We start from the raw sequence: 15,137 nt of genomic DNA on the forward strand, positions 1-15,137 counted from the left end.
GGTTTGAAAAACCGTATTTTATACCTAATTTTAGTTATTTTTAACTCTAATTATAGACATAATAACATTTGATTAAAAAAAATTTTAAGAAAACATTTAATTAAAAAATAAATTATTTGATTTTGTTTTATTGATTTTTTTTTAAAATTGGATCATAACCAAATTGGATCGAATTGAAATTGCTCCCAACTTAGATCATAATCGAAGTTGAAGAAAACCTACCTCTAATTATTCGATTAAGTTTTTTAATCTCATATATTAAAATTATTAATTTTGATTTGATAAATTAATTTTGATTTGATTTAATCTCATATATTAAAATTATCAAATAGTAATTAATTAATTTTTTAATAATTATATATTTATTAAATTTAAATAATTAAGAAAAATTTAACAAAAAAGTCCATTAATCACAGTTTTTTTAATTGTAAATTAATTTTTAGAGATTAATTAAGGATTTGAGAATTAAAAAGTTAAAATTTTTATGACATCTTAAGTGTGTGAAAGTATTTTTAAATTAATAAAATTTTTAAAATAATAATTTATAATTATTGTAATAAATAATAATTAAAATTTTTGATTATATAGAAATAAAATAAATAGAAATAAACTTTTATGCTAAAAAAATTAAATTTTTAACGTTAAAATTTAAATTATTTCCATAATTAGTAATAAAACTAATTTTTATTATTAAATTTAATAAAATTATTATTCTTAAATTTAGAGGATCATTTTTAAATATAAATTAATAAATTAATTACTAAAATTAAGATATTCAAGTCTAATATCAAATTAAGGCCAATTTTTTTAAAAAAAATTTGGAGGCAGGGCCCCCCCAACGTGGTGAAGTTTCCCTTCAAAAGGGCTGTGTTTTATGGTTGAAACAGTTGGGTGCTTATTAAAGTGAATTTCAATGCGCAAAAGATTGGGGAATAATTATTTTTAAAAAATAATTATTTATGTCTAATTTAACTTATTTGATGATTAAATACATTTCACTCGTAAATTCATGCCTGAATTTCTAATTATTTTTTTTATTTTCTAATAAAATTAAAGATTTACTTCATTATTTTTATGTAATTTAAGGTTTTATACAGTGATTAAGTAATTAATTAAATCACTTAATTTATAATAAAATATTTTTTAATTTAATTGAATTTTCATCAAGTGTAATTATTATATATTTAAGTTTATAGAAGAATAAATTTAACCATCCTTGAATTCAATATTTTACATTTAAATTTACATAATTTATATATATATATCTTAATTAATTATATATATCTCTATATATAAATAATTAATATAATATTTATTAAATTCGTTTTCATATTAATTCAAATTTATATAAGATGTATTTATTATTCTTTATTTTTGAAGAATAAAAATAAAAATTAAAATGAAATTAAAAAAATAATTAATTATGATGAGAATATTTTTTATAAAAAAATAAAAAAAACTTTCGTCTATTAATTGTAAATTAAAAAATATTTATATCTTTCATAATTTTTATAAATAAATATTTTTTAAATAATTATTTAATGTATTTATAGTTATAGGAGAGTGCTTATTTTTCATTTTTAAAAAATCGTAACTTTTATGTTGGGGAGGCGGGGAGAGGCGCGAGCGAGAAATGTATTGCAAAGAAAAGTAAACGAGAAAGTCACAGCTTGTTGCTGGGTTCTGTAATGGTGGTGACTGGTCTCTAGTCTTAACAGACCGACCATTATTATCAAAGACTAGTCCTTTCCTTTGTTCAACTATACATCCTCAACCAAGTTACTGTTTTTCTCTTCCAAAGACTTGCAACGACTCTGCTCCCCGATCATGAAGAAGGGAACCTTAAACCCTAACATCAAGCTCAAGCTCTCTCTCCCTCCTCCCGATGAAGTTTACTTCGCCAAGTTCCTGTAAACCTCATTCTCTATCTCTCTATCTTTTTAACAATACCTGTATTTGTTATAGAATTCACTGATTTCTTGTGCTTAATCGCTGCCAGAACCCAAAGTGGTACCTTTATGGATGGCGATCTGCTCGTCAATCGGGATGGAGTTCGAGTTGTCTCGCAAAGTGAATCCGAAGCTGTAAGATGTTTATTTCTTGTTCAATTGTTGTTCTAAGCCAAGAAAGAGCTGAATTTTCTTTATTTGGAGATGAGTTCAAAATTAGATGAGATCGGTGGTTGAAGAACATTTGTTCTGGGTTTCTATCTTTCTTTGTTTCGTTTTTTAAACAATAGTTTCTATATACAATTTCAGTTTTTTTTGAGATGATTAGGGAGTTTAACCTCTTGGCTAATCACTTCCAAAAATTCGTTACTTCCCTTCATTTACTTCAATTCATAAAATTACTTGAAGTATGTTGAACGATTATAGTGACTTTGAGATTAGTTAGATTTATTTTGCTTAATCAAAACATCTTATTGTAATCTGAATGGAGTTTTTTTTTTTCTTTTATTTTATTTTCCTCTTGAAAAGATGAGAATTTCTTCGTACCTTTTGGATATTTTGAGACTACAAACACCTGCAAGGGGCGATTTTAAATTTTGAGACTGGAGTGATCTCCCAATAATATAGAAGTCCTTTCACTGCATTCACTCCTCGTGTCCGAAATGCCAAAGTAGGGTAGGAACCCAGATTTGCTTCTTTTGTTTACAAATAATTCTGTAATGCTAGTCTTCATTCAGCTTCTTTACTATCAGGGGAAGCACCTGAGAGATTCAGGTGCAAGCAAAATGGAATGCCCATGGTTTGGAAGCAACTTAGCAATAAATTAGTAAATGATCCATCTTTACTCCTTTCTTTTTCATGATACACCTACTTGCCTAGAAGAATCCTCCCTTCTTCAGGTTACCTAAATTCAAAACTTAGTAAAAGTATGCGCAGAAGGAAAGAATGACAGATTTTCTGTTTTCCCCCACGCTTTCTTTCAAGAAAACTTATTCCACACGTTTTATCACTGAAAATGTGCCCTTTTTCTTAAGCTTTCTGACTTAATACTATCTGTACATTCCTCATTTATCTAGAGCTCTTGGAAGAAAGGTACAAAATATATTAATATTATCGAAAATTCTTGAAAACTGTGGACTCCTACTTGCCATCTTGTTAAAGCCCCAAGTAGGCGTAAAATGAAGCCTTTTGTTATAATATAAGCTTCTTTTATCATCATATTCTATCAAAAAAGAAAAGAAAACGTAGCCTCCTGCTATGTATAGTGAAGGAAAGGATTGCTAGAGGTTGTTACCATCCTCCTATGAGTTCTGAAAAGATGCTTGAACTGTCTCTGGCTCGAAATAAAAAATGATGTAAAATTATTCCCCTTGTTCTTAATGGCCTTCTATGAGCCTTTGTGCTGGGAGCCCGGAAATGAAATAACAGTTTGAACTTTGATGCAGCAATGAAACATCCCCATTATAGTATAGAGCCTTTGTAGCTCGTCTTTGTAGCCTATCCTCTTCATATATAATCTTCAAAGCCTACATAGCAAAGCCTTATTGAATATATCCAAATCTCAAATTTCCATGAACTGAAAAGGCAATGATTAGTGTGTTAAACTTTAACATTCTTATTTTTCCTCGTCTATAAGATGGATATATTACTTAACATGTAATTTCCTGCCTTACAAACTTTTAGTTTGTTTTATGTGCGTGCCTTTCTTCAGCCACCTCCTATTAAACCATCGGACAACCAGTTGAATTTGGCAGACATAGACACCATTAAGGTCATTGGGAAGGGCAGTAGTGGAATTGTGCAGCTGGTGCAGCATAAATGGACAGGGCAGTTTTTTGCATTAAAGGTTGACTTCTTTTGCATGAAATAGGAATGCTTTATCATTTACATCGAAGTTCATTTCTATGAAATTTTTCATTATTGTTTGATTCAGGTTATACAGATGACTATTGAGGAGAATGCAAGGAAAGCAATTGCCAAGGAATTAATAATTAATCAATCGGCGCAATGTCCAAATGTTGTAATGTGTTACCAGTCTTTCTATGACAATGGTGCCATTTCAATTATCTTAGAGTATATGGATGGTGGATCTTTGTCAGATCTTCTGAAAAAGGTTAAAACAATTCCAGAACCTTATCTTGCTGCCATCTGTAAGCAGGTGAAGTATCTGGAAAATCATTCAACTCAGGAATTTCACTTGTTTATGGTAGATATAAATTTTTTTGTTACCCAGTTATTTTTTGTATTCCTTTTCTTATTGCTGCAGGTGCTCAAGGGTTTGTTGTATCTTCATCATGAAAAACATATTATCCACAGGGACTTAAAACCTTCTAATCTATTAATAAATCATAGAGGAGAAGTCAAAATTACCGACTTTGGTGTGAGTGCTATATTGGCAAGCACCTCTGGACAGGCAAATACTTTTGTTGGTACATACAATTATATGTCTGTAAGTATTTAATTGTACATGTGGAAATGCTGTTTTGTTTTTTGGTTTTTGTTTCTTGTACAAGAATCTTTTCACATTCCTCTGGCTGCAAAGATAACTTATTCATGTGCCTGTAGCCTGAGAGAATTAGTGGGCGACAGTATGGCAGCAAAAGTGATATTTGGAGCCTTGGTTTAGTACTGCTGGAGTTTGCAACTGGTCAATTTCCATATTCCCCTTTGGAGCAGGATGTAGGTTGGGCTAGTGTTTATGAGCTTATGGAAGCTGTTGTTGATCAACCACAACCTTGTGCATCTTCTGACCAATTTTCTCCAGAGTTTTGCTCATTTGTATCTTCATGGTATAGATGATGCACGCTTCTAGAAAAAATAATTCTATAATAGTTGTGTTGTCTTTGGTTATGAGAGTATTTCTTATGTTTTCCATATGATATTTATAGATTCAGACTCAATGATATAATATGCATAATCTGTCTTTTTTTACTTGTCATGTTGATCAATTCTTATGAGTATCAAGTGATTTAATAGAAAATATTTCATATTTATTTGGAGTAATTTTTATGAGTGTTATTTTTGTTTCTGAGAACACATTTCTGCAATTGATATATATATATATATATATATATATATATATATATATATATATATATATATTTGTTAAATATGTATATATGCATTAGGTTTTTGCATGTCATTTCCAAGTTCTTTTACTTTTGATGAAATAATACTTCTGGTGTTTCCCCTCAGCAACACTTTTGTGGTAAGATTGAATTGGTAATTTTCTTTTGGCCTAGACTATATTATGACTTATGAGGTTACTAATTCCCATTTGGATTCTGCATCTTTTTCAGTGTGCAGAAAGACCCAAATGACAGACTGTCAGCAAATGAACTTATGGTATGTGAAATTCCTTTTTTTTTTTTTATTTAAAAAGAATATATTTTTTGCCTCCTTAAAGTCCTAGTCGAATCAAATAAACATTTACTGGTTCTACATCTGATTTCTTTATAAACTTTTTCAATGAAAATGCCAGACACATCCCTTCATGAACATGTATGATGACCTGCATGTAGATCTCTCAGCTTACTTCAAAAATGCAGGCTCTCCACTTGCAACCTTGAACTTATGGTAAGTCCAATTTTTGTTTTAAATCCTATCTTAAGAATTAAATGTTCTCAAATTCTTTGTGATTTTAATTCACATCCTTTGGTATAATATGAGTAGTCCATATTATTCATTCTCCTTATACTGATTCTACATATTAATGCATGGGAATCTTTCTTTTCATATGCTCATTTGTGATTGAATATTAATGGCACTCTATTGCTTCTGGAAACCAGAAAGATGTCTTTACAATTCTTTTTCAAAAAAAAAAAAAAAAAGAAAAAGAAAAGAAAAGTATTCATTTAAAGCTATTGGAGGTGAGGGATTGTGGGTTTGATAACTAAACCCTTGCTCTGATGGACTAATAAAAAGAAAAGCTGGCAAACTGGTGAATAGTGATTGCTTCTTTTTTTTTTTTTTTTTTTTTTACTTTCTCTTTTGAAGCTTCCTCTCTCCTCGCCGCCTGGCCCCCCCCGCCCCCCCCCCCAAACACACACAAGCACGAACAAATGCTTGCACCCTAGTAATAGGCATGGCAATCGATAAAACCAGCCCCCTCAATCTCTCGTTCTTTACCTTCCAATAGAAAAAAAGGATCCATTTTCAACTCAGGAAAAGAATGGCTGAATGAACACATGGGTCGCCCCATGTGTGGCTGTGGTGTTAGGTGTGGGTTACTATTATGAAAATTCCTTGTCCCTAGGTTTCAGCTTCAGCCTATCTGGAGTTGACTTGCCTTATTAATCATGCAGTGTGGGATTTGACTACTTAACTATAATTTTATGTGAACTTATATATAAGATTCTCTTTTAAAAGGATTCTCTTTTAAGATTCTCTATTTGCAAACAGAGTATACGGAAACAATTTGAGAGAAGTTAGCTGCCTGAAATTTTGAAGACCTGGTAAGATTCTAGCTGTCACCGCAACTGAAAATAAACAGCTTGCTGCCATTAAAATGACAAGAAGCAAAAATACTTCATAGAACACCTCCCAGTTCCTGGAGATTTCTTGGGGGAGGAACACACTGCTAAATTGAGAGTTTATGATTGCTGACAAAGGTGCTATTTGCCTATTTTTGTATTATTGTTTTCGGTATCAAGAAATTGTGTCTGTATTTCTTAAAAAAGGACAGAAAGAATAATTCTTTTAGTTGGCTTTGTTAAGGTTGAAAACGCATTAGCTCCTGTTTAAAAGTCGTTCCATCAATGGAATCTTCTTCTTTTTTTTTCTTCCCTCTTTGCCTGGACGTTAACCCTGGGACTATCTGATGGGTGATCTGGAGTTCTTATCTTGATCAGATGCAGCATGCAGGTGGTTGCTGCTGGGAAATATTCTATTTTACTATTCCAATAAATACCCTGATACTGGATAATCACATAGGTATAACAATTGTTGCGGAACCGATTTGGTCCCCTGTATTTGACCAATTTTTTTCGATTTCGCCTCAATTTCTACAGAGTATATAGGGTGGAACTCTTCGCCTCAAATCTCATAACTTACCTTACATGATAATATATTATTATTTTATTAAAAAATAATTTATTTTTATATTTAAATATTATAATTATATATATATATATTTTTTAATTTTTGATTTATTTTTTGATAAATAAATTTTATTATATAATAATAAATTAAAATGAAAAAAAGTAAAAAGAAAAGTCTTACTTGAGAAACTTGCCTAGCTTTGCTTCTTTGTGTGTTGAGTAAATTTAAATATCTAGTTTACTAAATTTTAATGAGATGAGTTTGGATATTATATAACTGAATTTAGAATCGATTTGTATTTGAGAAATAAAATCTGGAAAAGGTTTTGAGTTAGATTTAAATTTTTCATGTTGGATATCTATTACTCGAATTTATTTATATAGATAATGAATTAAATATATAATATATATTTTTTATAATAATATACATATATATATTATAAATAAATAGAATTTAAATATTTTATAAAATTATTAATTTTTTAAAATATAAATTATTAATAAAAAATATTTTTATGTATTATTAGTTAAAAATAGAAAATTAAATGAGTTTAAGCAATAATAATCAAATTTAAGATAAATTTAAATAGTAAAAATATTAATAAGTTTGAGTAAGAAGATTTTAACAGATTCCTTATCTCTTATCATTTCTAAAGATGAAGATGGGGAGTGATATCCACCCCCAACTCATCGCATTGTTATTCTTATGATTACTTAACTCTATTAACAAATAATACTTTTTAATTTATATATGAACTTGGATATACACTGAATTTGAAGAATAAGGATGGAAAGGACTAGTCCCCCTTAGGTTAGCTTGAACATTGCTAAACATGACAAGTTAAGCGGTCTATTTGATATTATTATTAGAGTTGTTGAGAAAAAAAATTAAATTTAATAAATTTTAATAATAAAATTATTTTTTTAACAATATTAAGAATTATTCTTTTATTTATAAAAAAATTTTAATTTTTAAATTTTAACGTCTGTTAGACTTTTGGTTGACCACAAAAAAAATAATTTTATTATTTAATTATTTTCTCACGAAAAGAAAAGAAAAAAAAAGGGCAAACCCCCCTGTGCGAAGAGAGTTGCATGACTTGCATCTAGGGGTGAGCATATTTCAGCTCAAACTGAAAAATCGAATCGAATTAAATTAATTCGGTTCAATCGATTCGGTTTTAAAATTTAATCGGTTCGGTTTGATTTTACATTATATAAATTTCAATTATTTCGATTCGGTTTGATTTTAGAGAGAAAAAAATCGATTAAATCTAACTGAACCGAATAGTAATTTATATGTTCAAATCGAATCGAATCAAATCAAATCGATTTTTGAATTGATTTATTTTTATGAGAAATTTATTAATTATATTTAATTATATATATATATATTAATTGTTTAATTTCATTGATAAATGGTTATTAGGTTCAAATCAAAGTCAAAATTAGATCAAATAATTTGAAAATCAAGTCTAAATAAAAAATCAATTAAAAATTAAAACTGATCGGTTTAAATCAAATCAAACCAAAATAGAGCAGTTAGGTTCGATTCGATTTTTCACTTATTTCGATTCTATTCGATTTTTAAAATACATAATTCAATTTTTATAATTTAATTCGGTTCAGTTCAATTCAAACCGAATGCTCACCCCTACTTGCATCACCATCCAAACTTCAAAATCACATATATAAAATGAAACACCTAGATGTCCAAAGTTTTAAACATTATGCAGCGCAAATTGATAGGATGTGAATGGAGAAAACCTCACTGAGTTAAGGCTATATTTACCATGATTAATTAGAGTATAATGTAAATATAATTATATTACATATTTAATTATTTTGTTTGATGATATAAAAAAGAATAATGCAATGAAATAATAATTTACATAATATAATTAATTATATTTTAAGTTACATAATGATTAATATATACAAAAATAAATTTAATCAAAATTATTTACTTTTATTCATTTACTATCAATGCTACAACTATCATCGCCATTTGGTTAAAACTACTACCACCACTACATTCAGCTACTATCATTATCACTATTACTATCATTTCCACTTGACCATCATCACCTAATAAACATTATCATTATCACTGTAACTACTACTCGACTGTTGCCACTATCATTAAAACAAACATCCCCCACTCGGCCACCATCACCACCACCACCATTCTCAACCTGCCACGATGATGACAATCACCCCTTATTACCATTATCATCATCATCACTACTACTATCACTTTGACTATCACCGTTGCTACCACCGTCACTTAGTCACCGTCACTACTTAGCCATTGTTGTTGCCATCACCGTTATCACCACTACTCAATCACTGTTGTCACTTGACTATTGCTGCCATTGTACTAGTAGTAATGGTAATGATAGTAATAAAAATATTAATAATTTTAAATTAAAATAATATATATATACACATTAAAGTTCTATTTCTAATTTAATTACATTCCATTGACATATCACATCATAGTCGTAATGCAATGCTTACTTTAATACCATTACACGGTTGATAGTAGCTTAAGTTGAGGAAATTTGCAAAATTAAACAGAGCATTCCAATGTATTCCAGGTCGTAGTATACAGATTAAAAAGCTGCTTCAGATTAGCAGAAAAGAGCAATGACAGACATTACGTTTAGCCCAAATGATAAAAATTGATGGGCTAAATCAAGTTTCTTTAGATACATATGAAGTTATGAAGAAAAGGATATATTCCCTTTATCACTTACTATAGTAATTGAAAATTTTTCAATTGATGAGGGTGAGCACACTATTTACTATCAAGCTTTCTTCTTTAATTTCCGTTGAGTTTTTAAGTCCACCACAATAACAGTGATATTGTCTTTGCTCCCCTTCTGAAGCGCAAGCTTGGAGAGGTATTCTGCTGCAGCTTGAGCAGCAAGATCGATTCCCTCGCCCCTTTCTGCAGACAATGCATCACCATTTCTTTTATGCCAAAGAAGGATTCTTCTTCTTGCAATGTCACATACCTCTTGATTTGTCATGACATCCCACAAACCATCACTTGCAAGGATAAGGCACTCGTCTTCTTTTGCTCTACGAACAAACATCACTTCGGGATCAGGGATAATCCATGGTTTCAAATATCTATCACCTGAGTGAAAAATTATAATGATAATAATAGATTAGTGATCAAGCATTTCATCTTTTATAAGCCAATTTTGACCCTTTTTCACATCTTCAGTTGTCATGAACTAAGGCAATACAATTGACATCAAGCATGCAGATAATAGATGACTGATTAGTAACATTTAAAGTCTCAGAGAACAACATAAAGGATTTGAGTGGAGACACGGACACATACCTATGGACCTTGACATTGCAAGAACACCGAAAACTCGAGAACCATTCCACTGTATGATCTTGCCTCCTGCTGCCTCTATCCTTGCATATTCATCTTCTCTGTCTGGCTGTAAGCAAAATAAAGTGGATGAGGAGATTGATCTCCTTAAGAATGCCAGGTGAAACTTTCCTGGGAAAATACTGCAATAACAAGGAAGCCATTCCTTACTTTGTGATCTTCTGACAATGGCATAGCTACTTTTCCACGACACAGAACTGCTCTCGAGTCGCCACAATTTGCAACAATAATGTAAGTTGGACAAACAATGGCAACCACTGCAGTTGAACCAACAGTTTCAGGGGCAATCGGTTCAATTTGAGCCTCAGACTCAGAGTGATAACCATTACTTCCTGTGATGCCCCTGCATGATCCTCCTGTCTCAGCATCAACTTTCAGAAAACAATTTAAGAAGGATTTCTTCCACTGCTCCTGCCAACTACTTCCAGTGCTTCCATCACACAAGCCTGCTTTTGCAATTTCTAGCTCGTTGGCCAGAGCCAAATGAATACGCTTGCTGCAATAATTAGCAACCTACAGAGAGGAAGTCCTTAGTTTTGACCATGCAGATCCTTCTTGGCTTATTTATACAATGATGAAGACAAAACTAAAGGGGAATTATATGTAGTAAGAAAATAGCAGTAAGCATACCTGAGAGCCCCCATGTCCATCATAGACACCAAAAAAGTGCGCAGTGAAGTAACGTAGTGTCTGGGTCATGCCATTAACAAGATCATCCATTAGCAATTGAGTAGGAATATGAAAAAATCTAGGCACAGCGGCAAAAACATCTTCCATCTCTGGTCTCCTTCCACACGTAGATGTAAATCCCCAAAGTGGTATGTTATACAATTCAAAGGTACTCAGGCTACCTGTCATGGTGATCTTCTTTTCTTCCGGCACATCAGGAGGCACAGCATATAATTTTGGATCAGAACCATAGCCATCTTCACCCTTACTGTCTGCCTCAACTGAAACAATATCATCCACAGGCTCTAATTCAACACTCGTTTTTCTCACATGGGAATTTGCAATCATTTCAAAATTACCAATTATTTCTTCAACATCCATTGAATCCCTATTGGATTTAGTATCATCCAAAGCCAAAGGTTCCTCACAACAGATACTCCTAGTTTCTGAATCCAGAGATTGAGAACATAAATTTTCAGGTAATTGGTCATCACCTAATGGTATTAAAGTGAAGTCCTTGCTTCGCTCATTAAAGTTGTCCCTAGAATTCACATCTTCAGCAATTGCTACATGGCGAATTCCACTCGGTGTACCATTGGTGTCATTACCCTCATTCTTGCAAGGAACGGACTCAACAGGTGTATTTGGCTTCCTTGCGGGGTTTGATATCAAAGTTGCTTTATCTGCCATACGCTTTAGCCCACAAATTTCCATGTGGGCTGTTACTGGTGACCTGTTGCAGATCATTTTGTCTATGCTAAATGGAACACCAACTGCAGGAGATATCTCCTCCATGGAATTCATTTGACTTGCAACAATAACCTGAAATTTGGAACCCTCCAAAAACAAAATAGAAATTGCTACTATGCTTATTACTTTTTGTATCTTGTATTCTTTTTCTCAAAAGAATTGCCTATATACATGAAAGAATGATGAAGCCTATGCAAGATGCCAATTGAAGAAGGCAGTAAATATGATGGCTGAATAATGGACTACATTCTAACATATTGGATTCAAAGCAATAAAAAAAATGCATTAAATTAATCGAAAGCTAGAAAAAGATGGCTCTCGAACCTATTCAACCAACCTCGACGGGGGTATTTCCCTGTCTTGACACATCAACCAGAAGGGAAGAGAGAGAGAGAGAGAGAGAGAGAGTTTTCTACCTCCAACCAACCTTTTGATCCTTTTGGTCATAAAAAGTAAGGATCAAATGAGAAAAATATGAGAATTAGTGATACGAGCAAAGTAAAGGAAATACACAAGCAAACCAGGTTCCCTGAAACAGAGGCAATTTATCTTAGCCTCTTGAAATATAGGTTCTTTTCTCTTCTATTTTTTTCTACTTAGGCACCTTCCAACTGCCCAAGCTAAGAAGACAAGAACAGAGTAATCACCTGATCTTCAGGGATATGTCTCTTTCAAAAATTTATCAAAAACAAAAACTCCAAACCGTCCCAGGAATTCTTTAAATAAAACACTATATTTAAAGAAAAAAACAGAAACCCAACCCAGTGAGATGTGACAGTTGCTCAACTTTACAAGAAAAAGCATTGAAGAAAGGCACAGTTGCCGAAGAAGAGCAGATTCAGTGCTTAAGAACGAAACACATCATGTCAAAGGGAAATAGACAAATGGAGAAACACACACGTGTCAACCAAAAGAAAAAAGTAGTCATTTTTAATTTGCTTGTCATTAGACCAAATTAAACAACGGAAAGCATCTTCATGTATACTACACAAATGAAACCATTAAAAAAAAAAAAAAAAAGAAAATCTCCAGCACGGATCCATTAGTGAAATAATTACTTATACAATCTACTCAAACTCAAATCTAAGAATAATCTAAATCTAATAAGATTTCAATCTTCAATAGTAATTTTTCTTATTATTTTATTTTTATGAACATTCGTCACCTATATTTTTAATCAAAATAAAAGGGGCCTAATTTTTTTTAATGATACTAAATAATTATCAGTTTTATATATAAAAAGAAAATTAGAATATATAAAAAGATTGGATTGTACAAGCCAAGTGCACATACCACTAGGAAAGCGCCACGCAAAGGCCGACGGTTGTCAGAAAATGGGAGTCCCGTTCACCAAAGGGGATAACGTGCAAGAGAACAGAGGGCGAAGGAGATGCACACAACTCTACATTGTTGCGTACATGCACTGACACTGAACTTTAGTGCATTTTCATACTCTGTTTTGTTTAAGCCAATGACTTCGTGCCCCACAAATCTCTCTTCTCCCGGTTAAAAAAAAAAAAAAATCCTATTTACTAAAATAAATCTTGCTTTGGTTAATATATTAAAATACCTCAACCATAAAGTGAATCAAATACATTTAGTTAAAAAAAAAAAACAATTAACTTGCTTTTAAATAAAGCAAAGAAAAATAATATATGTATATATATTTTTACCAAATTTTATAGATTTCTATAGTACAGTAATTAAATAGCTATTTCATAGTATTAAAAATTCAAGACTGACAAGTGAAAATCCCATACCCTTTCAAAAATTTTTAATGTATGTAAAAAAAAATAAAATATCTTTTTAATTTTTCTTTTAACTTAGTTACCTCATCTAAATAAGTAATTCTATGCCATTAATTTGTCTAAAAAAAAAAAAAATCCAACGTGCTACTTTGAAGGATATAGTCCTTCCATAACAGAGAAGGCTTTTGAACGATTTGCAAAGATGGGGCTCTTGAATTGGATCTTTGACTGGGCATCCGAATTGTGCTTTAGGACATTTGCAGATCCGCCCGCACATTGAAAGTCAGTAACGGGCTATTGGCCATCCACAAATCAACCAATGGAGGAAAATTAGCTGCCACACAACGCAAAGGAGATGCCCACAATAGCAGCCACTCCATGTATTAACCCCAAGAGGAAGAGAACAAACAGCAAACAAAAATGGCATATACCAAGAATTAATCCCAAAAAGGAGAAGAGACAGTACATCCAAGAAATGTTCAGATATTTAATGACTCTACGTTAAGCTCTAAATGAGAATCACGAAGTCTGAGAAACAAGTTACGATAATAAATGTAACTATATACATAAATTTCATTTAAAGAGAGACTAGAAGAGAGGCAGTTACAACAATGGATTAATTCTCTCTTTTAATAAAATTTAGCTATTTGGATTTTTTAAATTTTGCTTTTTTCGTCTAGTTATATATCAATTTTGCTTTCTAGATAGTCAAAGCAACTCGGGTAATCGCACTTCAACTCGGCTATTAGAATGGTTTTTGAGAAGGCAGAACATGAGCAAATACATCACAGAAACCAGACATAGACCAGTGGTGTCAGACAGCCTAAGCCACATGTTCCATTAATTTTTGTTGATAACATCATATAATGAATTAATATGAAACAAAATGATCCAAGCTTTCAAAGTAAATCTTTGACATGAACTTAATTGTATATGGTTCTGAACTTTCATGCATCCTGGAAATGTTAATGGCCTTAACCAGAAAATATGAGGATATGGACAAGGGAGATTGTGTATAAATTTAGAAGTCATGCCTCTAGTCTTTTAAATCTCAGGCATTTGTGGAGGATGGATGTGGACTTTTTTTTTTCATTGGATATTGCTTCACTAAACCCTTGAGAGCGCTAAATGGGTTCCTATCTGACCACTTGTATGCAAGTTAAATGAGCTACCTGCCCATGGAAGCAAACTTTGAGGAGTGAGCTAAGCTTCATTCACGAGAATCTTGCAACAAATGTATTGCAATCCTGCATGGGATGTAATGCAAGGTAAAGTACTTTTCCTGCAAAACTGGTTTGAAAAACAATTCAATACCTTCAACAGAACACAGGATACCAATAAGAACGACCAACTATCAAGCACCAGAAGGGATAATAGATTTACCTCCATTTAAAGTAAGGTGCAGAATAATTAGGCAAAAGAAGACAATAGACCGTTAATTCATGTGATGTACATACAAATCCTGCTAATGGAGGGACCAAATAACTCCAAACAATATTTCCTGTAAATATCTGTCATCAATTTTACAACAGAAAACATATGGTTGACTTTTTTTTTTTTTTAATATCTT

General features: G+C 31.6%; 2 protein-coding genes across 3 annotated transcripts; one reads left to right on the plus strand and one right to left on the minus strand.

The window, feature by feature from the left end:
- The first annotated feature begins 1,593 nt into the window (after positions 1-1,593).
- On the plus strand, positions 1,594-6,730 carry LOC110642426 (mitogen-activated protein kinase kinase 2). 2 transcript variants are annotated; one of them, XM_021794488.2, is made up of 9 exons: positions 1,594-1,910; positions 2,000-2,084; positions 3,691-3,795; positions 3,883-4,107; positions 4,216-4,398; positions 4,515-4,738; positions 5,249-5,294; positions 5,431-5,525; positions 6,351-6,730. In XM_021794488.2, coding segments are annotated over exons 1-9 (1,047 nt in total). In that variant the 5' UTR covers positions 1,594-1,827; the 3' UTR covers positions 6,352-6,730. The 2 variants fall into 2 exon arrangements, with proteins under 2 accessions (XP_021650180.2, XP_021650179.2); XM_021794487.2 differs by having other exon boundaries at positions 1,595-1,910; positions 3,661-3,795.
- A 2,867-nt stretch (positions 6,731-9,597) lies between these two features.
- LOC110642429 (protein phosphatase 2C 56) lies at positions 9,598-12,652 on the minus strand. The gene is made up of 4 exons (XM_058145957.1): positions 11,031-12,652; positions 10,551-10,913; positions 10,344-10,449; positions 9,598-10,133 (listed from the first exon to the last, which is right to left on the minus strand). Exons 1-4 carry the CDS (start codon positions 11,871-11,873, stop codon positions 9,799-9,801), a joined length of 1,647 nt encoding a protein of 548 aa, XP_058001940.1. The 5' UTR covers positions 11,874-12,652; the 3' UTR covers positions 9,598-9,798.
- Between the last annotated feature and the right edge of the window lie 2,485 nt (positions 12,653-15,137).

Source organism: Hevea brasiliensis, chromosome 4 (assembly GCF_030052815.1).
Source record: "Hevea brasiliensis isolate MT/VB/25A 57/8 chromosome 4, ASM3005281v1, whole genome shotgun sequence".
NCBI lineage: Eukaryota > Viridiplantae > Streptophyta > Magnoliopsida > Malpighiales > Euphorbiaceae > Hevea > Hevea brasiliensis.